This window comes from Monopterus albus, unplaced genomic scaffold (assembly GCF_001952655.1).
Source record: "Monopterus albus unplaced genomic scaffold, M_albus_1.0 scaffold60.1, whole genome shotgun sequence".
NCBI classification, from domain to species: domain Eukaryota; kingdom Metazoa; phylum Chordata; class Actinopteri; order Synbranchiformes; family Synbranchidae; genus Monopterus; species Monopterus albus.
In genome coordinates, this window is record NW_018127940.1 from 623526 (window position 1) to 650144 (window position 26619).

Consider the following 26619-nt stretch of genomic DNA (forward strand, 5'->3'; position numbering starts at 1 on the left):
GTGTTTTGTGTTACCATTTTAAAAAATGTATGAATTAGACATACAGTTCTCAAGTTCAGCTACTTCAAAATTATACTCTACTACAATGTACTTAGTTACTGCCTGTACTTACATCTACACACAGGTTGTACCTGTGAGTTGCTCAGCTGTTGGCGCTGGGTTGAGCATTGGTGGCAGCACTCGGGGTGTGGAGCCACGAGCGATGTCCTCGGCTACAGTCACCCAGGGAACAGCATCCGTAACAGGGGGCAAGCAGCTGACCTTGTTGATCCCATCTACACAGGAAAGTGCTTCTGGACATGGATTCGACAGGCAATCATCATAGTTGTGCTCACAGTTCCTCCCCTGTGTATTTAAAATAAACAGCCTTTAGATGTGCCATGTATCGCTGCAATATGATGCAAAATAGAACAATGTGTACAGTTTGAATAACAAGAACATGACATTGGTGAAATGTCACAAAACTATTTAAATTCAAACTATTTTCATTGTTATGTAGAACATTAAATTGTTTTAATGAAGTAGGAGCAGCAGTGACATCAACAAAATGGAATTAAAATGATGAGTAGACTACAGCAACAACAAAAGGCAATCGCAGAAACAGGGCTAATAGTTGAGGGTGCAAAATGTAAAGGTTAATAATTAGAATGAAAAAAGGATGGGGATGAGGAATAAAGTGGGGAGCCTCACCACAAATCCAGGACGACAGAAACAGGTGTAGCCATAGCCTGGATCATTCTGAATGCATATCCCCTGGTTGCAGGGCTGTGGAAGGCACTCATTAATGTCATCCTCACAGTGAAGGCCTGTCCAACCTGCCAGGAACAAAAGCCCACAGAGTGTTGTGGTGAGCCCAGGCTCTCCCACTTCCACCCTCTGAAGTGAATATCAATCAGATTCTCCTACATTGATTTGCTTCTTTTTGGGTTCGCACACATACACAGACAAGAAAAGGCTTTGACTAAAGAGTAAGATGCCACATACATTTTAATGAGCTGAGGCAGTATCATCTGTTTTAGTACTGTATGACTGCAAATTTCTCCCTGGAGAAAAATGGACGACTTTTAAATGGCTTTGAGGCACAGAACCTATGAAGGCATTATGGTAACTTTTAGTGACCCTTTGTAAACCCTCTTTCAAATCAATATGGGCGTTCTGTAAGCGTTAAGAGGATATGGTAATGGTATTCTACAACATCTGGGACAATCTTGTTCATGACCAATGAAAGTTTCCTGTAAGAGGTTTGTATAAATGAAAAAAGGGTACTTCAGTTACCTAATTTCTAAAGTAAACTGAGAAACTCACAGGATATCTGAGTGACTTACCTGACCTGCAGTGGCAGGTGTAGCTATTAATAAGATCTTGGCAAATGGCACCATTGTGGCAGGGAGCTGAGCAGCATTCGTTAACATCCACTTCACAGAAATCCCCCATGAAACCTGGTGGACAGCTAAGAAAACATATCGTACTTTAAAACCGTGAGGTTGTCTCACAGTGCTGTCATTTCCTCGCTGTGAATCTGATGTGCTGTATCTAAGAACTGCTTGTTTTTATTATTTATCAAAAAGTACTACATCTTTTTTCAGTCAGTTGGTGCTCGTTATTAGAAATAGAAAATTATTTTTACTCCTGCTATCGCTGCTCTGAATGAATAAAGAGTGTGGGGGATGTGTATAATACAGTGGGACTCAAATGTAATTTTCATTAATAAGCAATCACTAATAACCCGTAGCCTTAATAGTAGGTATTCATCAATCATAATCATTATTCTGGAGTGAACATTCTCAAATATTAGATTTTTCATTTCATCTCAAATGTTTGTGTTCTTAAAATGGTTCGGGGGACTTTATCAAAGAGTATCAAGATTAGCATAATATTCCTTCAGTAATGACATTTCTCTGACTTAATGTTGCAAGTGACTTTATTGAACTCGAGTATATTATCAAGTGGTTTCCATTATTTCTTTTTTTTTTTGTCATTACTACTAATTAAACTACTTTGACAAAATTCTTCTTTTAAATTGTGCCAAACAATATTTAAAAACTACTGAAAAGTCAGGTTAAGTTTACAAATCAAAAACTGAAATCACAGCTCTGTTCTGAAGGTAAGATAAAACAGAATGGATTCATTCAGCAGGGGCATAAAACCCACAGATAAACAACGGTGTGGTCATGGTTTTCTGTTGCTGATTTGCACAGGATAAGTAACACCCTGAGCAAAAAAAGTGCCACTCGATTCTGCAGATGTCATCGCCGCCGGCTTTAAGTTTTGTAGAACAGCAGTCATTTTCCAGATGGACAATGAGCCCAGTCATGCATCAAAGCTACCTGAGGCTAAGGAGACCAAGGTCTGCTGACTTGGGTTTCCAATTCACGGTCAGTAGACCTTAAACCCACTGAACAACTTTTTGGAAAATCTGACAACTGAAAAGGTAGCACATGCTGAACAATGCAGACTAAACAAAAGAAACAATGCAACTTCTCTCATAACTGAATAGACTTTACCATGAAGCAAAAACTCCTCATTGGATTGAACATCTGTTGTAAACTGAGCCCTGTGAGGCAGAGCTGATTGGATCAGGTAACAACTACAGCATCAGAATAAAGGTCTTCTTTTAAGGATTTCATGCATGACCTCTTGGCTGACCACCACTGTAGAGAGAGATTGGAGTGCCTTTGAGGCCATTTGCCAAACAGGTGCATAACTGAATATGCACCACTTCACACGTAACATGCAGATAAAGCAACACGGTGTACTTCATGTTTTGTAGCTGTAGTCTGGCCAGGAAACTATTATATGACTGATTGTGTACTCTGTTCTATTCACTAGTGTGGAAATGCAAAAGAATTATGTGGATGGAGAAAAAAAAAAAACTTTAAAAGTGATTTTAAAGTCACAGTCCATGATGTAACTGCAAGTGAAAAAGGCAGCCTCCTACAACAAAAACACAAGACAGAACATGCTGTCACCTGAGATGGACTAACACAGACAACTAAATTTGTATTTTATTTAAAGTTCGTTTATTAATTTTTATGCCTCCACGCTGGCAGAGGCATAAAACAATTTCATCAAATTTATTGGACTCAGTGATGAACTGATTAGATTTTGGTGGTCAAAGGTCAAGGTCAGTCACCTCACTCCTGGCAGGCTGGTTGGCGGAGACATACAAATGGGTAGTGGTAATTCCAGTTTTATATCACAATATATTCACACAGTAATGAACTGGCAAAATAGTAGCTTTCCACACAGTATATAACTCAAGCTTTGATTTCTAAATGAGGCCCATAATAAGTTAATAATGCACTAACATAACTAACAATAGAATATCTTTAATTTTATTTCCAAATCTAATTGCAATTCAGCACAATAATTTTCAGCTGCAGTGGAAAGTGCAAACAATGCAGAATCACCCTGCTGCAGATCAGCAGGACACTAGAGGACATTATTAACTAGAAAGTGTGTGTGTATGCTAACTCTTCCTTTCATGTGCACAGTTATCTGTAAATGCACAATGTTACAGCAGATTGCCTCCTTGTAATATATACAAAAAAATGCCTAAAATGAAGGGAACAATCTAAAAATGCTGTAGACAGTGCATCAATATATATAACACTGTAAAGATCAGCAACCTCAGGTTGTGGTAGTCTGAGATACATTAAATCATGACACTGAGCATATACAGTAGCAGAACATCAGCACAATGTAATTAACTGTAAGACATCCAGGGAGCTGCTGTGTCAAATCTGCACATGTACTACATAAACCTTGTATTCAGATACCCAGTACTTCATCACTCAAGGGAGAGTATGTCAGCAATTAAAAAGTAATGATTCTCCTGCAACCAACCTGGAGGACCGCTACTGTATAGACGTGCACAGATACAGGTACTGTGTAGCACAACTCTTCTGAGACAAGATGCACTTTTAATTAGAGACCAGCAAAATTCGTAGAATACACCCACACCAATTTTAACCATTAAATATGAAATTTTGATTTTGAAATATTCAGATCCTCACCATACATTTATAAGTCTTTCCCTCCTCACATGGCACATTTGCCATTTACAGCAGAGGCGTAATGAAAGTCAGCCTGTAACTTCTCATGTGGACTCGGACTGGCCCTTCAAAGCCTATTTAAATGACATATCATCATAGCTGACCGCATCATACTTTAGAGTATCTGCTATATATTTATACAATTTTTTAAAGGTTTAGTCTATTTCTTATTTAGCCGTCCCTGGTAGGCTAGTGGTTAAGGCGCTGCAGCCCGGGTTCGAGTCAGGGTTATGTCAGGAAGGGCATCCGACGTAAAACACGTGCCAAATGTCAACATGCGAGTCGGGAAAATCTGAAAGTGACTTTCTTTCTAGTCTATTTGTTATTTACACAAGTCAACTGGGTCAAAAATACTCAGTCATATTATAGTACATAACTACAGTAAAACAACAACCGTAGCTACTAGCTAATTCCAAAAATGACCATATAACTGAGATAACACACAAACAGGTATATAAAAAAAAAAAAATCAAACATTAATAAAAACTAACAGCCTACTTGAGTTTCAGAATTTTTCCAGTTGTACAGTAACAAGTACACTCATATGCAAACAGACGGGCTATTTGCTTGGTGAAATATTATTCAAGCCAGCGAGTTTTGGAGGGGTAAATACTTCACTGATTAATATGCAGCACATGTTGATTAGTTCTAATCTAATCACCCGTATGGCGTATTCGCATTATAGCAGGGTCAGCAAGGGCCTTGCACTGTGCATGACCATGTGAACACGCTGGATAACACTAGCTTTTCACTTTCACTAATCTGACCAAACAAGTTAATTTTGTGCCTCTTGGCTTTTGCAGTAATGATCAAGTACTACTGTAGGTAGTAAGCTAGTTTGCCAGATATGCTAATGATTGCAGCTCAGTTTAGAGCAAATGAAAACATTATGTAATCCATTCATTGCTGATGTATTTTCAACTTTGGAAAGGCTAAGGCACATTGACACATTTACACTGACCATCCAGGTCACACTGAGGAGTGCATATTGTTCCAGTCAACTACTATGACTCCACTCAGTAAAGATCATTCAGTATCATTACATCAAAACAATAACAAACTTCCAACAGTGGACCAACTCACCTGCATGTAAAATTTGATCCTTCACCATCAAGGCAGGTAGCTCCATTTAAACACAGTGAGACATTAAAAGCAGTCTCCTTGCAGATATCCACATTATTCTCACAGATTTTCCCCGTGTAGCCATTCTGACAGAAGCATGCATATTTATCAATGAGATCCACACATGAGCCTCCATTCAAACAGGGACTGGAAGCACAATCCTGCAATGATAAGAGATCATATTACAAGAGTCAGGCACTGCACCAATAACAGAATATTCAGACAGATACAACAATGAAATGGAGGAGCTACAATCTAAAATGCACAAATGGGATTAGTAAAAGAAAAAAAAAACAACAACTACAGATTAGAATTAATTGTTACATACCAAATGGCAATATTATATATTCAATAACACAGAGACCTGGTAAGCAGCTCAGTGTTTTGTCCAGTCCAGCACAAACTGTGGTTAAAATCAATTGTGCATTAGACTAAGTCACTTCTTTTCATTAGGTATTTGTACAGTCCTGACATGCCCCAGATTTCAATGGATTATCTTGTAGAAAAATCAACAGTTAGTGATACCAAAGGCCACAAACACATTTCGAAATTCTCCTGATATTCCTTTTGAACAGGTTAAGTTAAGTAAGATCAACTCACATCAATGTTTGTTTCGCATCTGCTGCCAGTCCATCCAGATTCACAGAGGCAGGAGTATGAATATATTCCATCTCTACAGCTGAGAAGGTCACAACAGATGGAGTCAGAATTAATAATGAAACCAACTAAAAACAGCCATACTGTAAATGCAGGTCTTTTGCTGTATAGTTTATGCAGAATCCTTAGAGAGATACTGAATATTTCCCCTTAAGTAGAATTAATGACTATAATTTAGAGACCACTGAGACAACCTGTACTCTTAAGTGCAACACATTAGCTCCTTACATCATGTGACATCTCTCAACTCTGCCAAGAAGTGTAATTAAAAATAATTCCATGCCGTTTCTTCACAATTTCCAGTGTTTCTGTTTTAAATGTTGGGGGGGGGGGGGGGGGAGTCCCTCCCGTGAAGACAAGGTGCTGACATGCATTCATTGATGTTGGTCTCACAGTGGAGCCCAGTGAAGCCATCAGGACACATGCAGTGGTATTGATTAGGCAAATCAATACATCTCCCACTATTTTGGCATGGGCTTGAAAGACACTCATTGATATTGTCTTCACATCGTGTCCCTAGGAAAAAAAAAATACACGTTTTAGTAAAATACTCCATTACATATCAAACAGTTTATTAAGTGCAAGGTCTGTTTATTGCTTCAGAACATAAATAGAAAAAAAAACATTACAACACTCAGTGAAATGTAACACGGAACTAATAGAGAACTGTGTCATAGTAATATAAGTGGTGTATATCCTTACTGCTGACTACACAATGACTACGCAGTACCAGGTCTATTAAGTTGCAACTCCTCAACATAAACCCTACTGCACCAAATATGCTGACTCCAAGAGAACACATGAATCATCCTCAAAACAACATACTTCACCGTCTGTCCATCAGGCAAATTTAAGATGTGGTAAGTCTGAGGATTCACTGAATCCTGTAAATCAGCTTTATTTATGCAGACCTCACAAAGATAGCAATGAGGTCACGAAAGAAATGAAGGATAACGGAAGCGTTCATGCTGTGAAAGAAACACCAGATAACACTAATAACAATAAATCAGAACCAGAAGTTAGGAAAACACACTGATGTAATGTTTATAATTGTCTAAATTATAGAAGGTACAACTTTGGAGACAATCCACAGTGTTGACTATGTTTCCTGATTAAATAAATCAATGTGCTGTCACCAACTTTAAAACACCTTTATGTTGTTTTTCACTAAAGTTGTAAAAAAATAAATAAAAAAACAAAAAGATTATTTACTACCCCTAAACCTACTCTAGATTTCTAGGAATGTAGTGATAAAAAATTGACTACCCCATCATTAATCATTTGGTTAGCATTTCATCTGTGGGGTGAGACAGATGTAAACAAACATGGTGGCAATGGGAGCAAGAATTTATTTAATTCCTTCAGTGTCTTATCATGAAAGGGAATAAATAAACTTTTTAGTGCACAGAAAATCTATCATGTTCTCTCCTTGAACAAAGTAGGATGATTCCTTTCCATTTGCCAAACTGATAACCTGTTTCACTCAGCCAAAATGAGATGTATACAGTAACTGGAAGAGCCGTGTTTTAGGATTGCATAGGTGACAATACATTGCTTGAACCCCAAAATAACAGAACAGCAAAAGAAAATGAAATGAATAATGTAATACAGAAGGGAAACAATGGAATACTGCAGGTGAAATACAATGGTGGAAAAAACATCTATTGATATACACATATTATGACACTTCCTTTTCACATCATTCATTAAAAAGCATCACATAAAAAACACGTATGTACCTTATTTATTAGGTCAGAAGAATATTTTGGGTTTTGTAAAAACTAGTAAAATTAGGTGGTAAAATTCTAAAACTTACTAAGAACAAATAATTAATTAATACAGCTATACTACAAGGTGTCCTGGTTGTTCAATGTTGCATGATGAACGCATGAGAAAAGAATGTGATTTTAAATAAAAATAAGGCTTAAATGTGATCGCTTGAAATGTAGGTTGTCTGCTTTCTTGATATGTTGTTGCGCCAATATTTCTATTTATGAAAAAAAAACATATTTAATCATTAAGCTCATAAGTCATGTAGTAAATCTGTTTCACAGTAGCAAAAACGATCCTTGTTTGAGCTAATGTAAGTAAATAAGGTATTAATATAAAGTACTGATAAGGCAGCATGAGCATTGCATGTTTTTTTTCCATTCGCATGCTTTTCCACTACATTACTCTGCAGAGACTCGGTGGCAAATAAATGACCAAATATTATACATCAAGTTCACCCAACAAAAGACTGAATTTACTCAAGCCTTAACTTCAAAACAACACCGGCAGAGCCAGAACATCATTACCCAGCAATGTGCTGACTGCGAAAACTGCAACAATGTGCTGATTGCACTGTACCATCACTCAAGGGAACGTGCTCTTTAATGGTGGGTGAAAACAAGAAAACACAAGGTGACGAATAGTGTGCTTAAATCGTGATTTATATAAACAAGATTATCCATTAATCATGTCATTATAATGACTTCTGACCTCAGCGCAGCACTTATACACTGCTAAGAAATACATTAGTGAGATTGCAGAGCTTTTTAAACCAAACATCCTAAATAACAAAGAACTAAGATCTAGAAACCTGCCAAGACCGTCTTACTGAGTCTGTAACTATGACACAGGCTGAACAAAATTACACTGTATATAAAAATAAGGCATACTTGCACATGATTAAATTAGAGCCATACTGTTATCAAACAAATGATGAATATTGACACCTGACTTGATCAGAAGTGAGGAACACTACAAGACAAAAAAAATCACTTGTTTAAGCTTAATGCCAACCCCCTTACTGGGGTCACACAGACTTTTAGAAAGATAAAACATAATGGTAAAAGCTGTTGGATGTGTCAGAAATGTGAATAAAACAATTTTCTGGCTTCTTGCTTTAATTATTTTTCAAAGCTCTAGCCTGTTAGAGGTTAAAAGAAAGGTTAAAAAAAAATTTCCCATCAGTTTCAAAAAGAAAGACTAACAGTCAAAGCCTCTAAATAACTTCTCAGCAAAAACTGCCATATGAAGAGACAGTGAAATCAAAAGATTGACTGAGAAAGCAGAAAATAGATGTACCGGGTGACTCACTAAACAAAAAACAAACAAACAAAAAAAAAAAGAAAATTCAATACAGATAGTGATGCAGGTGGCAGTGAAGTGTCATCATAGCTTAATCACATCCGTGAAAGTGAGTAGATATAGCACTACATTGATTTATTAGTAAGCAGCTTCAACTGTTCCGGCGAAAATTAATTTTGGCATTCGCTATGCAAAAACCAACCCTCGACTTCCCTGATGGCTGAAGAAAGTAATATGATATCATCATCAAGTGACACAATGAGTTATAATAATTCAGTGATAGAAGAGATGACACTTCATACGATCAAAGCAGATCAATCAGTTCCAATCAGGCTACAAGAACACAATGTGACGAATCACTTTAAGACAAGGCAAATTTACAATAATGAAAAAAGAAGCTACAGTAGCATCAAGAAGATGGTTGTGATTTTGTGAAAAGTTGCAGTTACTTGTGTTATTGGAGCAAATATTTTGTACGAGTTCTAGTTGGTTTGAACCAATCCAAACTGTATTCTCTGGCCGCTTGCTCTCTTGGGGAACCCTGTTTCCTCAGATGAGCTTAGAGCAACAGAAAAAGTAATGACTTGTACCATGCTGTACGCAGGCCTAATAATAAAAGCTGCTTCTGTGGGAATTGGGCCACGCGTGTCAGATTCTGCTCTCCAGAGTAGCAATACCTCAGAGATTTCCTCCCTCTCTCAACTGGGGAAGGATAAATTGATGATACAGTGTGGAAGACAAATGAAATTAATCTTCCCTGTACCTGACAGGAATCGGCTTTAGATAGCGTGCGCACGCACGCTAAAATAGCTCAATATCTGTCTGGGTAGGAAATAAGAAAAATGGATTGAAGTTAAACAACAATAGCGCTGTGAGACTGATGAAATGAAATAAAGGCAACTAAGAGACACTGAGAAGTTTTCATCAGATAAAAGTGTGACATAAATGCATCTCTTGTTGGCTTTACTGAAAAGCAGGCGCTGTATCTCGCAGAGGCAGGTGGGCTAATTAACACTAAGCCAGATCTGTGTCAGTTGCCTCAATAGCGTGTGACCGCAGCAGTCACGATAAGCTTTTGGACTCTTAAATTGATCTTCATGTCACCTAAGGGCAAAAGAGTTACCTGAGTATCCAGGGCGACAGACACACTCGAAGCCCCCAGGTGTGTTGATACAGATGCCCTCATGTAGGCAAGGTGAAACTTCACACTCATTCACATCCAGGTCGCACAGCGTTCCAAAATAACCAGGAGGGCAAATGCAGCTGAACCTAAAGAAGATGTGATAACACTCGATTATCAAGAATAAAGTGAAATCCAGTGAGGACCGGTGTGTCACAGTAATTACACCATACCTTTGTGTCTAGCTCTCAGTGTAAATTTTAGACAAGCAGAATGATTTTTCTCAGTAAAAACTGCACAAAGAAGCAGTGGAGTAACCCACCAAGATGAACCAAGATGCAGATTAAGAGCCATTTTTCTTTCTCAAACTAACCGGCAGCTCTTCATGCAAAAATTAATGGTATGACATCAATTAAGTTTCCCAGTGTGCAACTTAATTAGAATTATGTTTGATGACTTATTACTAAAGGGAAGAATTCAATCTGTCAAATAAAGTGGTTTACTCAATTCAAATCCCTCTTTGCAGGTGTTGGTGAATCTAATATCCCCTGACCACATCCCTCAGTGGAGATGATTATCCGGTTTGTAAGTGAGATAATAACAACGCATGCAATTAGATACCTCTGTGCTAAAATATAAACTACATCATATGATTAGTTAAACATAATTTTTCATCGGTAAACCAGTTAGATCCTACCAAATTACTGTAATATATCAAATGGTATTTTTTTTGGCATGTGACAAAACAAGTGTGCCACCTAATTATGTAAAATTTTAATTTGTTATACCACTGGCTGGTAACGGTCGAGATGGTCAGTTAGTTTAGGTTCATACATAAAAACTGAGTTCGATTCATCACCACAGTATAGATGGATATGTTGTGGTTTTGGGTCAGGGAGATGGAGATATCGGCATGGGTAGTGCTTGTAGTGGGCAGGGAGGATAAAAACACACCTGATGTGAACTTCCCTGGACTGTGCAATCATGGGAATGCTCTGAGCAGTGCCAGGTCGCATGAGAGCAAAATCATAATGGGAGGCAAACTGAAGACAAACCATTTAGGACTCTCATTGGCCCTGGGAATGCTCTACCCATCTGTCCGATTAAGCCTGGAAGGCCCCGGGGCTCCCATTAAGCACAGCAGAGAGAAGCACCAGTGGAGTAAAGCCCAATCTAGATACATGATGTGCTCCTGTGAATTCACTCCCTGTCTTCAGTATAGCAACTTACTGCATGTGTGTCAGGGATGAAGACAGGCTCGTTATATAAAGAGGAACACTTGGAAGGAGAACACCACAACCTCGCGTTTTCTTTAGTTCTCAGTTCATTTTCATTCACCTTTCAAAACAAACTCAGGGCATTAATTCTTTCTGGCCTTTACTGATATGCACAGTTAAAAAAATCAATAAGGTGAAAATTCGAAGTAAGAAAGGAGTTATATTCATACTTACTTGCTCTCCAGGTCTTGACAAATGCCTGCATTGTGGCATGGGCTAGAGGCACATTCATTGATGTTTTCCTCACAGTGAAGGCCAGAAAATCCCATCTTACAATTACAGCTGTAAAACAAAAATCAGTTACTGATAGCCTCAGTAGGAAAACAGAAGATACATGTTTTTCCTATGAGCACATGGACAGAGCAAAAAACAACTGGAATTTAATTATATTGATTGCAATTAACATTTTGTCTGATTGCTCACATAGCACAGTAATGGAAGCCTGAATTGTGACAGTTTAACTAAACCAAAGGCCTACATGACAAAAGCAATTAAGGCAAATATTGTGTTAATAATTTGACTTAATTGCATAGGTACATTCCTATATTTGCTGGATAATATTATGAGAGAGTATGAGCTCACCATAAATCTGATACACTAGTTCAGGGTAATCTAACGCAATATCGAAAAGACAGTTTAATGACCTGAAACACATACAGGAATAAAGGTCTTTAGTACTGATATAACAGGTTTACAAATGTTTGAAGTCCATCCTTACAAAGCCTCCTAAGAAATGAAAAGCTGGTTATGTATTGCAGTCTTTACCTGTAACTGTTGACCCTGTCCACACAATCGCCCTGGTTTTGGCATGGATTTGAGCTACACTCATTGGTGTCAATTTCACACCAACTTCCTTCAAATCCTGAAAGATAGATGAGATGGTCATGGATCGGCAAGCCCCACTACATCCTGAAAACATCAGGGCCAATGATAACAAAGGCCCCAGTGAATGCCATTTTAATGGAACTAGTAGCCCCTGTAGCATATCTCTTCTTCCAGCTCTCAGCACTCACTGTTTCCCCTTTGAGAGTGTGTAAGTCTAATAATACTTCAGTGGCACAGACAGATTGGGCTGAGGGTTAGTGGTTTGGGGTTTGGGAAGTGTGTGTTTCTGCGTGCATGTGTGTCTGTGTGTGTGAGAGAAGGCAAGCAAGTAGGGGGACATCTTGTTAAGTTAGGGTAACAGAGAGAGGCTAAAGCCCAAGAGCTCTCTTGCCCTTGTTCATTAGGGGGTTGAGGGGGCAGGATGGCTAAGCAGATCAGCATAGATGTTTTGTTGTACTTCTGAACGCAGCCTGGGAGCTTGTAATGTTCTGCCTGTCAGGGGTATTCCTCTGGTGCTCGCTCTTGGTCAGGGCCATGAGATGGATTTCAGCTGAACAAGTCAGGCTGCATTACTTAATTTTAAATAAATTAACAAGCCATCCCCCTAATACTCCTAAAATGGACTGTTCATATTAGCAACTAAAAGTCAAGTCAAGAGTCAAGTCAAACAACCAGATATAAAATTTTAAATGCCACTGAATTTATAGAACTTTTGTAAACTATGTATCTCAAGTTACACTAAGTGGCCAATTTATTAGGTACACCTGTATAATTGATTACACTTCAGTAACTATATGATTGAGGTCATACTTAAAGGTGTTGTTGTAAAGGGGGTGTTTCTCATATCTTTTATCCATATTTTCACAGATGAGGGAGGCAAAATATGAGAAACAACTATAATGTAATAATAAATATAATGTAACTCGGTACAACAGCATCACTATGACCCCCATGCTAAAACAAATCATTTAATTATCACCTCAATGGGCACATTTCATATCTCTTATAATATCATTTCTACATCCTCAGTCGTAGGACATTACAAGTCTCTCATATTGGCTCTGAGGAGCAGGGACGATGTTGGAGGAGCCATGACTGAGGATACACAAGACCATCCTTTGTGTAAATGTTTTTATAAACTGACATGCCCCTTTATCAGAAATCATTTGGTGATTGGACACTTCAGATGACAGCTCTGAGGAAAGGACATCTCATGTCGTTAATAACATGTTTTCTCGAGTCTTCTCTCCTCACGTTCTTTGCGTCTTACATGGGCGGGACTAAGACACAAGGAGAAGATCTAAGTGAGGGAAATGACAGTGTTTCTAAGAGACCTGGGATGCACCTATGACACTGTCATTGTCAGAAACTGAACATCTATCTGTCCATCATGTCTACTGCTTTACAGCCACACCCATGATCCTGTAGAGGCTCACAAGTGTAGTTGCATGTGTGTGGACCCAATCCCAAAAGACACTGGGTGAGAGGAGTTTCGAACTCTGACAGTGCTAACCATGGCAGCACTGTGATGCACCCTTTGGTCTAAGTCCCCAAATTTTAATATTTCATCATAAATTTTAAGTTGTATCATTTCTATACACACACACACACACACACACACACACACACGCACACACACACACCAATATATACAATAATATTTTCTATGACTAATAAATCTAAACATGCAGTGCTCAAAAACTATATTCAAACTGCTCAAATTCAGTTAGATTAATTCAGATCTGAAATGATTCAACTAAAAAAAGAATGGTTGTAAAATAGTTCAAATTTAGACTCATAAAACATAACGTTATAAAAACAAGATATACAGCTTACTGATTCTTTATATTTCCTTCCATGCCTTTGATTTTCAGCATTCAGTGACTGTTTCTGTAATTTAATTTGTGGTGATATGAGTAATGACAGAGAGAAACCATTTCCTGAACAACTCTGACTTCCAAAGTCTACCACTGTGTTGTCCCTGCAGAGCACCATCTGCTATGCATAATTAGTGGCAATAACAAAGGGTTAATAAAACTAGTTTTAATGAGTTTGTGCCGTTATTGTTTCCTTGTCTCATTAGTTTAATGCCACTGCACAAAGTTACAGTTGTATATTTTTGAATTATAATAAGTTGCTGCTCATGTAAGTAGTCATTTTCCAATGAGGAAAGTACTTGAATTAACAAGAATGAGGTTGTTTAAAATTACTTTAAGAACATAAGAAGCTTAATCTTGTAAATATGTAAAAGTATAACCCACAGAGGTGGTTAAAGTGAAATGTTATATATATTAATTTAAAATTACATTATTTACAGAAAAGAGTAATGCAGCAATGAATTAAAACCTCTTAACTACTTATTACTACGTGGTTAATTATATTTATTGAATTTGTCTTTTTTTCCCCTATTTCACCAGAGAAGTCTTCGGTCTCCAGTGACAGATGGAGATGGAAAGTTACACAGATCATACATTTCCCTGTTCAGAAAATGTGCTATTGAGCAAGCTGAAGCTCAGTCCCGTTGACTGTCAGCTGCTATGAGACAGGAAATGGCTTAACAACTGAATGGAGCTCTCCATTCTACTAACTGTCCATTTTTTAATAAGCTGAACAGACCATATTGTACAACATTTCCAGTGCAACTACAGTGATGCTAAGGAAAAAAAAATAAGACAGCAACACACCTCTGCATATCTTGGAATGTAAGAACGAGAGGGAATCCAAAATACCACAGAGAACACACAGCATCTGGTAAATTATGGGCCAGCACTGGTTTCTCAAGCAGATCTGTCAGTCAAAGCAATGGTGGAGCACCTCAGGGACCATTTCGAATGTCACCGCAATGTAATGCATCTTCTGCCACTAAGCAGAGACAGGAGGCATCTCTTTGACAGAGTAAAGAGAGCGATACCCAGGACACGTGCTCACATAGTCATTCCATCATCCGGCTAGAGCTTCGGCTTGTCATCACTGCTTCTGCCAGCAAATGTATCACAGGAGAAGAAATTGCAAGTAATCCACAGTGGATAGTGAACTAACTTTGATGGACATTTCAATTGAAATATGAGTGATGTTTTCATTTCAACAGTGTGATTTTAGTGTAGACCGCCACATGTATGACTATAGTCTTCATATCAAAGCTGCTGTCAGTCAGATGTAAGCAGAGGGGTTCATTTAAAACTATGCTGCCCACTGGTCATGCAACATAGATTATAGTCAGTCTCCTCATGTGGTGTCATGCACCAAATCTCAGACGTCACTGATCACACTTTAAATGACACAACAGAATGAACAACGTAGCTGCATTTAAAACATTAAACATCCTCATCAGATGTATCACTAAGGTATCACTGATGATGATGCTTCACAGGTAATGAATTAATACTACAGTACAAGCACTGATTGGGTTGTGGTCATGTTTAACTGGCACTGAAGAAATTTCATCATTTAAAATCCACCATATATAAAAGCTACTTACAATATTTAAGTTTATATATATCAAATTTTTTGTTGACATGTCAAAAAGTTCAGCACCTCAAGAATTTCTCTCCGTTAAAATGACCGCACAACGTGGAGCAGGGTGACGCCTCATCATTCAACAAATGGCTAGCTAAATTATTAGTTATTAGTATAAATGGACAAACAAACTGGATACCAAATTCTTCATAGCTCATGATCAAGGAGTACAGAATGCGTGCGAGTCCTTCACATGCACTGACCAAAAACTGGGTTACTTGAATTAGTGGGTTAAGAATAGAAATCTCTGTGCATGTAAACATCTCCTGCAGCCGATCTACCCCACTGCTACACACCTGGACCACCTCTTCAACACTGGTAATGAAGGCACCAAATGATTAAGCACCAAGTTTATTTAAATTTTGTTTTGTGTACAGCTGTTACAGCCCCAGATCTATTTTTATACATCATGTATAAATGAAGCCAAACCTTTTTCTCGCTATGGTGTGCAGGTACTTAACCACAACTACTCACTAGCTTAAAAAATGTTCACTGTATACACCTTGAATTTTCCTTTTTCCCCAGTTATAGTCATCTCAAACAATTATGGTAGCTACTTTACAAATGGCACACTGTTAACTGTTTTGTTTGCATCTATTAAACTTTGGTCATAGCTTGACAAACAGCTTAATTTGACAATCAGCTTTTGTTAATCACACTGAGCCCGAAGCTTGATAAGTTCTTTGTGATTATTTCTGTTGCCACAAGTAATAACAAACCACCTATGAAAAAGTACTTACACCATGTTCTGATCTACAAACTATAATGTTTGTAATAGTTTAGTCAGGAAGAAATAGTTGTCCCACCTCCCTCTACTACCCACTGTAAAACCATAAATTTGCTAATTGTTGAAGTAGCAGGAAATGGAAGGAAGCAGTCATGTAGAACAGCCTTGGAGCAGGTGTCTTGTCATAGTGTTCTGCACTAAAAACAGCCAACTCCATGAACAGACCTAAAACAAAAGAAATATATACCTGAGATGGCTCTAATTGTGCACCTCTATTATGTCATCCACACTTAATAAGCATGTCCCTGTACCTGCGATACAGTATTTCTAAGCATTACCTTAAAACCAAATGGCAGACTTGCTGAAGATAACTGCTGGTTCAAATGAGACTCAAAACCTGGTCTGCCCCTCCGTGCAGCTTTCTGTTTAGTGTTTTAATTAGGAGGATCCATAGACAAAAAGTCTCTGAGCAGTTTAGCAGAACAAACCAGGGCAAAAATGTGAGCACACTGTGGGCTTGCCTTTGACAGGTAACAAGGAAAGAAGGCTCCCCAAGAAAATGCCCATGTTGCTCTTCTCCTACTGGATATGTGAGTATCAATGCATGTTCATCATAAGAACTTGAAGTGTTAATACAGCTAGTTACTGTAATGTAATATCTGAACATGTGTTATCCATAACAATGAATAAAATATTGGCTATGCCTGAAAGTATTTTAACTAAGATTTTAAACACTGTCTGATAAATCAAGTGAAAATGGGAATGAACATGGAGTCTCTCAGCTATTCTACCCCCCCTCCATGACTGTCTGCCACTTACAGCTCTTCTGTTATTATTTCAGATTCTCTGCCCTGTGTTGTCAAAATACGGTTTGTAAATTAGCCCTCCCTGCCACCTAACCAAGGTTATAAAAAGTGTATGCAAACAGTGAGAAGTCAAATGTTTTGTGTGACCATAACCAGAGCGTTCTACTGGATTACTAAATTTACTCGCTGCCTTTTGTACAGGTTGTCACAACCAGGCATCCATAGTTCATGCCATTGTTAGTAAATAGGATGCAATGGGAGGGGCAAAGAGCAGTTAGGACAGCTTATGCTGTCAGTTTGAGGCTCACTAGACCCTCTAGTGGCTGAAAAGAAATTAGGTAGAGAAGCTTTAAGTACATGGCTTCAACTGGGAAATGTGTGGGATACTGTATGCTTCAGCCACTTTTCAAAATCCCAGACTTGTAACTGCTACAGCAGTCTCAAAGGCTGCACACCAGCAGTGTTTTGTCATTTGTTCGGTAGAGCTTGCCGGCTGCAGCCATAATTTGGTGGTGAACAAATAAATAACCAAAAAAAAAAATGCATTAACATACAACAGGCCCCCTGACTTCACCGTGTCCCCAAACATCTGTCCCTAAACCAGTGCCCTTGTGTATCCCACATAAAATGACAATGTATACAGTCTCCACAGAGTTATATAGAAACCGTTAGGGTACTCTTACCTGCTGTAAAGCATTCAGGGGTTAAACTCCAACATGTTAGAAGCTACTAATGACTGAGAATTTTTATGAAGGGAAATCCTCTGATACCACTAAGGGCTCCTGGATGCTTTTATCTGCCTTTTTTGATGCAGCTGTTGTGGGCTGGAAACAGAGGTCTCAAAGCTGAGATGGAAGAAAAGAACCACCTTTTGCCCTCAGAAATAGAGCATCACTAACATGCCTTTGCTCACTGAAAGGGCATGCTCTCATACTGAGAAGGAACACCTGCTATATTTTAATATTTTCTTGCCTCTCTCTGTGCAGTCTATGAGCACAGATCCTAGTTGTTCAAATGGAGCTAAAATTTATACATGGTAAACCTACTGCAACATGCTTAAAATACAGCATGGTCATTTACACACACACACACACACTCTCTCTCTCTCTCTCTCTCTCATGGACCATCATTTAATGAGAGACTGAAAAATCTTTAATCTCAGTAATGTTAGCATGAGGAAAAATTTCTACTGTTGAGGCTTACTGTTGCAACATAATGGTCTAGTTACATTAGGTAAATAGTGAATGTAGGATCAGGGATAGGGAACCAAAAAAAAAGAGGGGTTATCACCCCTCCACGACCAGACTAGACTGTCCCAAGACAATGATGTCTCCCTCAATAAACACAGATCAATCAGACCCCTTTGATCCACCACACCTAGAATACAAACTATGCCTTCCAGACCATTAATTGGCAGGCACTAAGATTTACTAAGCCCAATTTAAAAAGCCACCTGGGGAGGGCAAAGCACATTAAAGAGCAACACAGTGACAAGGATTCATACCAAACAGGACTTCAGGTCAGATTATGAGAGAGAACGCAAATGCATTGTGGAAGTGCAGGGTGACTGATGCCTGAACCTGCTTTCACTCAAGACTCTCTCAGTAGCCTTTCACACACTGGAGCACCCACTCTCCTGCAGAACTCTAAGGACTTTCACTCACCTTGCAGACAAAAGAACACATTTGAACTGGATGGACAAATTTGAGGTTTCATCCATGTGAAACCTTGAAATATAATCTTTATAATACCATATGTGTAATATGTCATGACCCTTAGTTCAGCATTTACTTGGAATATCACCACACATCCTGGTGAGTGAATGTCTATGTGCATAAATTTATACTAGAAACTGTTTAAGACAGATACGTCTGGGTCTCATTTTAATACTTGTAGATTCCGCATTAGCATACATAACTGTAGACAACACAGTTTAATAATATACAGTTTCCCATTATCATAACTGGCCTAAAGACCATTTAGATGTTTGAACCTGCTGGTTATAGGAGAACCCCTGCCCCCCATTCGAGGTGGGCCATGACCTTCTGCGGCCATCGCAGACAGTTCCTTATAGTAAAGGATTAGAGAAAAGGAAAAGAGGAGGAGGGAAATTAGAAAAGATTTCTAAAGACCTCAAGCCGAGAACCGGAGACTGCTCTCCATCCCTCACTCCCTGACCTGATGACAGCAGGCCTACTCATCACATCCCCAGCCATCTGGCCAACTCACATCCAGCCAGCTGACCACTTCTCCAAGCCATCGCAGCTACAACGTCTCCTGGGCAAGCAAGTACCTCTCTCCTTCACTTTGCTGACCCTAGTGCTTAAATTAAAATAGGTATTTCCAAATGCCCAAATTATCGTGCGTTTATCCACTACACTCAGCTCTGCTAGCCATTTTTCCATATCTATTATTTTGTATTGTTGGTACATTGTTAATATTGTGCTGTCTTAGTTGTAGTAATAAATACATCTGGTATCTCTCCACTTTTCTTCCTACTGACAAGCACAGTCAATTCATGTATGCGATTCCCTGCTACTTCAGTTGTTTAAGTTAATACTTTCCAAAAGAGAATCTTTGGTTAAGGATCACTACTTGGCAGACAGACAACCCAAAAACATAACGCCTCTGGCTACGGCTATTGCCGGTGTGGAGGCATGATAAAAACTGATATTCATTACAAATAAATATTGAAGGATAAATGCATGTAGAGACATGTTTTTACCATCCTGCCAATTGTTATGCTGAAAATAAAATACATATACATGGTGTCACATGGAGATCTTGGGAACCCTTGACACCTACAGGAGATGTGTGCACATGTATATTAGTGTCTCTAATATTCTTCTGACATAGAATTTCAGTAGTATTTTAATATAATGACAGAAGAATATAGGCCAGTTATATTCACTTACATCTGCCAATGCATCTGCTTTATAATTTCAAACTATCAGTCATAGTGCATCCTTATATCTTCTCTATAAAAGAGAATAATCACTTAAAATGAATTTAGAGAGGGCAGGCTTTTTTGACACATCTTTGGCAACACACACTCAACATCTTTTTCATTATGATATTAGGTGTGTGTCAGTTGTTTTGTTGGCACAGCTTCACAGTAGCTCATTAACCAACTGTTTGGTAGGACACTATCTCAATCTTATGAAAGGTGAAGTCTAGTGTAGCATGCCGTGCAAATAAAGGGGTTTGTTTTCCATCTGGATGGGAACACCTCTGGGAATTTTCTGAGCCATGGAGACCAAATGGTTTTTGCATGCAAACGGACCACACAGCGCTTCTGAATTAGTTCACTATATCATATTTCTGGAGCAGACTGGAGGCCAACTGATGTCCCAAAAGCCAATTTTTAATACTGAAATATGCCATCACACCCACAACCAGAGGTGGGAAGTAACCAAGTACACGTACTTTGTTACTATACTTAAGTAGAATTTTCAGGTGTCTCCACTCCTTCCATTTTAACACAAATATCTGTACTTTCTACTCCTTGCATTTTCAAATCAGGCTTATTATTTTTAATTTTTAAACCATTTCAGGAGAATAATCAATTATTTTTATTTTGGACTTGCTGCAAAATGCGCACACCACTGCACTGAGTGACAGGCTCTCTGCTTTGTTTACAGTCTGCTAGCTCCTCGCACTTTCATGTCCGGTTGATTCTTGCTTTACTTCAGATGCTGTAAAATCTTATGCTAAATTGAAGCTTTTGGGGCAATGTTTTACCAAATATAATGGTCGTGTTTTGGAATGAAGAAACATGTCACCCAGTGCAGTGGTGTGTTTCACTGATGTGTTTTTAATCATTTTTGAACAACAAAGGAGCTGTATGGCACAGACAAACAAGCTAATCCAGGCTGGAGACTGACAGACATCAACCATGAGTAGAGGCATTTTATTGTTGGTTTTACTTTCTGTATGGGAAGTGTTTAAAAGACTATAGAAATGACCAGGTCTTTAAGGCTTAATTAGACCTAAAATGTGTTCCTGTTGATGTTAATTATTTATTGTATTTTTTTTATTTTTTTTTAAGTTAGAATGGTTAAATAATCTTGGAACTATATTAATATGACAAGGCTCAGTTAGGTTTGCACAGAAATAGCTGTTAGAAATATCTTTCAAAGGGCTACTTTTTACTTTTATACTTTGAGTACATATCAGAGCCTGTACTTTTTTTACTCAAGTAAAGAGTTTGAATCCACTACTTTTATAAACAACTATCTGTACTTCTACTTGAGTAACAAATGTGTGAACTTTTGCCACCTCTTCCCACAACCCAGAGAAAAGGGGCATACATGAAAATGAAAATAACATCTAAAGTGTTTAATAAATCTAAAACATTAAGTTCTACAGTCATAGTGTTCTTTTTATTACTGATATACAAAATATGGTACAGTGTTACTTGTAGTCATCAACCCGCATGCCATTTCAAAGCACCTTTGAATAAATAAGATTTAGGAATATAACATCCACACTGTTATGGCTTTTCTGCAAATGAACTTCATTATCAGTCCTTAAATTCTAAATTCAGCTAATTTAAAACTGGAATCATTGCAAACCACCTAACTGAAATTTTATGTTTTGTTGTGAATGTGTCAGTTGAGTTTTGTTATCAGTTTTACAAGCCAGCTCACTGTCTGGTTCATTACTTCTGCTATTGTGCACTTGAACTTGTGGTATTAATCTCTGCTTATCTGAAAATTCCACATAGATTTAATTTGTTGGGTAATTAGTTACCATATCGGAGATAAAATCCAATAGGAATACAAAATCCTTATGACATTTCATTTGCATCCTTTTGAAAAAAAAAACACATTTTGTTGCAGTTTTGTATCTCTTTGTTATGACACACCTGGATTGACCTTTGTGTATTTTTATATCTGGTACTAGCTGTAGCTGAAATACTACAAATTAAATTTGTAGGAATGAACATATATCTATGTAATATAGTTTAACACAAATGCCAGGAAGCTTAAATGTTTGAAATTACATTAAAAGAAAAAGCATATAATTAGTTGCAGCTTTTTTTCCCTTGTAAACCATTGTTAGTGGATGCATTTTGGACAGACTGATAGAGTTAGAGGACATGCAACAGAGGTCCTAAATCAGATTTACAGTAAATCCATGATGTGTAAACACTTCAGCAAACTCAGCAAGGACACCCAAGTCTATAAAGTGTGTACAGGGCTCAGAATCTGCTGTAACTCTGCCTTGTACTATACAATCTGTGCTGTGTGATGCTATACGCGTTTGCTTCATTTGTTGTGGTTGTCGGCCAGTAACCCTCACTCTGACCTCTACCCTGACTCTCCCGTTTTCAGGTTGCTCGCTATCAGGTTCGGCACTCCCTGCTGAGGCTCCTCGTTAAGAGGAAAGTGGAACATCTGTGCTGGTCAGGCAAGATGACTTAGGCCTCCTGGCCAGAGCCTCAGCAGAGTCTCTGCTAGGAAGAACAAAGACTTCCTGCAGGAGCCTTCTACAATTAAGTGAGGATAACTGCTTTTGAAATGATTCTTTCAGCTGGCTCAGATTTTATTCTGGCCTAGAGGTCCTCACAGTATACCTTTGTAGACAAAACCCATTTCCATTGTCGCTATGTTTTACAAATTCCTTTAATGTTACTCCCAGTAGGCACCTCCTAATGGTTGCCTTTTAGTTCCTGTTGAACTGACGAACACTAATGTTGCTACATCACCATTTTTGTGAGACTGATAGAGTCTAGTGACGTGTCTTGGGAAAACAGCGCTCGCACATGTACTATAGCACAGTGATCATTGCACCAACTGTACAAGTGCTTATCTTTTGTAAAAGACCCCTGTCAAATCTCATCAGATACTGTCGTAAGACCATGGCCATGAAAACATGGGCCATTTGACAGTGATCCTCCATTCTCAAGAGCATAACTTGTTCACTGACATTAGATACCAGTGCCTCTTCAATTAACATGGCTAGGAAAAAGCATGTGTCTGTGACATAAAGATAAAAAGCAGAAACAAATCAAATCATATCAAAAAGGAAAAAAGTGAAGCTTTTCACATGTCATACTTACACATAATAAGCTAGAACTCTTTGTGAGAAAAATTGCTATGACTGTTGCACTATGTTTATTACAATAAACCCACTGGTAACATTTTGTTGACAAAGGTTTTTCAGTTTCAGCAAAGGTCAAATAGTTTCCTGACTCACCTTTAATGAGACAATTTTTACTTTTGCAAGACATAAACAAGAGCCCAATTTATACCGGAGTTTTGAGGTCAGAACCCATATACACAATTATAAAAATCCAACAATAATATATTGGGCAATATTTTTATATTGACACATAATACACCAAAATATCTCTTAAATGACACTTTCTAAAGAATTATCATAAAGACATGTATTAGGCAGGGCATTTTAAAGTCCATCCATAATCTATACAACTTATTCCTAAATAGGGTCATAAGGAGGCTGGAGCCAATCCCAGCTGACATTGGGCGACAGGCGGTGTACACCATGGACAGGTCACCAGTCTATCACAGGGCTGACATGTAGACAAACAACCACACACACTCGCTCTTAGGTGAAATTTAGAGTCGCCAAACAACTTAAGCTGCATGTCTTTGGACTGTGGGAGGAAGCCGGAGTACCCGGAGAGAACCCACGCAGGCAGAGGGAGAACATACAAATTTCGCACAGAAAGGCACCGGGTCGACCGTGGTTCAAACCTGGAACCTTCTAGCTGTGAGGCAACAGCGCTAACCACTACATTACTGTGCTGCTCGCATTTTAAAGTTCAAAATTCATTTTGGTGGACAAATTATGAACCTATATATACTGTATATGCCATCTACCTGGCTGATTTATTGGTTAAACAAACATATACTGTATACCACTGCAGTGATGAGTTGGCCACTGTACTTGCTGACACACATTTTATCATACCATGCTGTATCTAAAAACCTATATTGTACCTCAAAACCACCTTTATCTTCAAAATATACACATCTAGACAATTGATTTATTCCATAATACAGCCTCTATAACAGCCCAAACCTTCATCTAGCCTGAGGCATGTTTTATCCACAGCGCAGCTCCCATGATTTCCAACTGTGCCCATGTATGAGCACACACCATCTGTGTTTGAGTCTGGACCACATGGAGTCATTTGAACTGTATTTACAATGTGTATCATGCGACATTTGATCTGTACAGCAATAGTAGAGTGGAGGTGTAATGTTTATTTTCATTACTCAAGATTCAGTATCCAAAAACAAATCAGATGTTTTCAATTTTAATGCAGTTTTTGGGGGGGGTGAAGGTTTCTTTTGAGTTCATATTGCTGTCACTAAAACCTATGCACAAAATGCCTAACAGGTGTAGATTTTAACCTTGTTAACCTTGATTATGTTTATTGTGTTTTGTCCATCTTGAGCGTGTGCAATGAGATTTGCTTATGGCAGTAAATCTGGCAGACAAATTTTAATTTAATTAGGCTTGGGAATAATGTAAGACCTATACAATTTCCTTGACAAATAACCCTACAATGAATAGTAAATAACAAGTCTGTAAAATTGTTGCACTGGGATCAAGCTTTGGGTTGTATAACAGCTGTGTTTGTTGAGTAGTAGCTAGGTAGGATTGATTTATGGTGAATAATAATGGAGAGTAGTGAGTCACAATGCCTGTGTGAAGTGAAAACGACCAGACCCACGCAAAGCTCTTGGTGTAATGTATGCAGCTAGCATCTAATTTTTTATTCCTCTTCAAAGAAACCTTCTGAAATTCACACAGCCACTCTATTTATATCTAGCAACATCTTTTTATCTCCGTGCTGATGGAACCATTAGGGAACAGCACAACCTACAACACCTTAACCTGTTTGAACGGTAACACACTGTACCATGGAGGTTACCTATAAACTTCTTTCAAGCGATTTCATCCAACTTATCGTTTTCATTGCTTCACAACTAAAATGTTGCTTATTTTATAAAGTGAGAGCTGTAAGTGAGAGTGAACTAAACAAATGTCAAATGTGTGTTTCAACTCAAGTCTCGGGGGATGCACACATCTGAGTCATGTACGAGTCTGTGTTAAATATCTAAACTAGTTTAACTTCAAGGTTTTTACATGTGCATTTCTAATTACAAATACTCATCCACAGTAGCTCCATTCCTCTGTTTGAATTCATGTCTGTTACTATGGATTTAAAGTTTGGTTGTTACTGTGCAAAGTTAACACACAATATGTGAATAATTAATATGCTTTGCATGTTTAAATATATTTTGTTAACACTAGAAACCTAGTCAAAGAAGCACAACGCTTTTGCACAATGCACATCCACAACTAGTTTTCATCTCTCTCCTATCATGCTTATTCCTATTTACAGTCATAACACAGTGCCGAATGGTAACATTAGCTGGTCTTTATGTCAGTTCATTTACTGGTAAATGGTAAGAGGCTTGGTTAAAAGGATTTTTATCTTTTGTAGCAGTAATGGGAGTTAATGGGTCTACCCACTATTCTGGACAGCTAATGAGTGAAAGAAAAGAAAATGTGCAAAACGGGGAAAAAAACAACCTTTTTGATCATGAATTGATAGCAATTAAATGCCAAATGCAATGAGTGCTTCTGATTACACAGACTAATAGGACTAGCCAAAATAGTGTACTGTGTATTTTGTTATATAGTTTTTTCTTTTTAAAAGAAATTATAATTTCTTATCTGAACAAATGGATGGTGTTGATTTTGATCTGCATATAGGCCCAGTCCTGCAATGTACTGTGTCTATCAAAAAACATTATATGAAGAGGCAGGGTGATGCGTAATCACTGAGGATATAGCTCAGCAGGCAGTACACTATCAGCTGATTCATAATGGATTGTTATTACAACAACCAAGCCACCACTGGGTTGTTGATGGTCTTGCTTATGTTGTCAAGAAAAATCTAACAAGCATACAACAGCAGTCAAATTCTTCTTATAAGGAATAAATAGGTCAACCTGGTCTGGGTTTGTTGACCGTTCTTTAAAAAAAAAAAATTCTAACTGCTGCAAGTGCAATGCAAATGTACTGAACTCAGTACAACACCAACTTTCCAGTAAACCAGATTTGATCATTATGCTTATCACCCTCTAACCCAGAGCCCAAATTCCTGCTATGTGGATAAGAAAGTGTACAAGGCAACCTTCACTGTTGCCGTGTAGCACCTTTTTTCTGTCAGGAGTATGGTTCAACATACAGTGGGTACGGAAAGTATTCAGACCCCCTTAAATTTTTCACTCTTTGTTATATTGCAGCCATATGCTAAAATCATTTAAGTTCATTTTTTTCCTCATTAATGTGCACACAGCACCCCATATTGACAGAAAAACACTGAATTTTTGACATTTTTGCAGATTTATTAAAAAAAAAAAACTGAAATATCACATGGTCATAAGTATTCAGA

The 26619-nt window shown here is 38.1% G+C and overlaps 1 protein-coding gene across 6 annotated transcripts in view; it reads right to left on the bottom strand.

Moving 5' to 3' along the window:
- Nucleotides 1-26619, bottom strand: part of eys (eyes shut homolog) — a 166498-nt gene that overhangs the window by 74229 nt on the left and 65650 nt on the right. For all 6 annotated transcript variants that reach the window (XR_002275188.1, XM_020603096.1, XM_020603097.1 and 3 more), the window contains 9 exons: nucleotides 12069-12165; nucleotides 11478-11585; nucleotides 10030-10175; nucleotides 6179-6350; nucleotides 5778-5856; nucleotides 5139-5338; nucleotides 1326-1450; nucleotides 691-815; nucleotides 132-345 (listed from right to left, as the gene is read on the bottom strand). Coding sequence is in view for 5 of the 6 variants with exons in the window: in XM_020603096.1 (XP_020458752.1) it covers nucleotides 132-345; nucleotides 691-815; nucleotides 1326-1450; nucleotides 5139-5338; nucleotides 5778-5856; nucleotides 6179-6350; nucleotides 10030-10175; nucleotides 11478-11585; nucleotides 12069-12165 (1266 nt within the window). In the remaining variant the exon portion in view is untranslated. The remainder of the gene's footprint in view (nucleotides 1-131; nucleotides 346-690; nucleotides 816-1325; nucleotides 1451-5138; nucleotides 5339-5777; nucleotides 5857-6178; nucleotides 6351-10029; nucleotides 10176-11477; nucleotides 11586-12068; nucleotides 12166-26619) is intronic.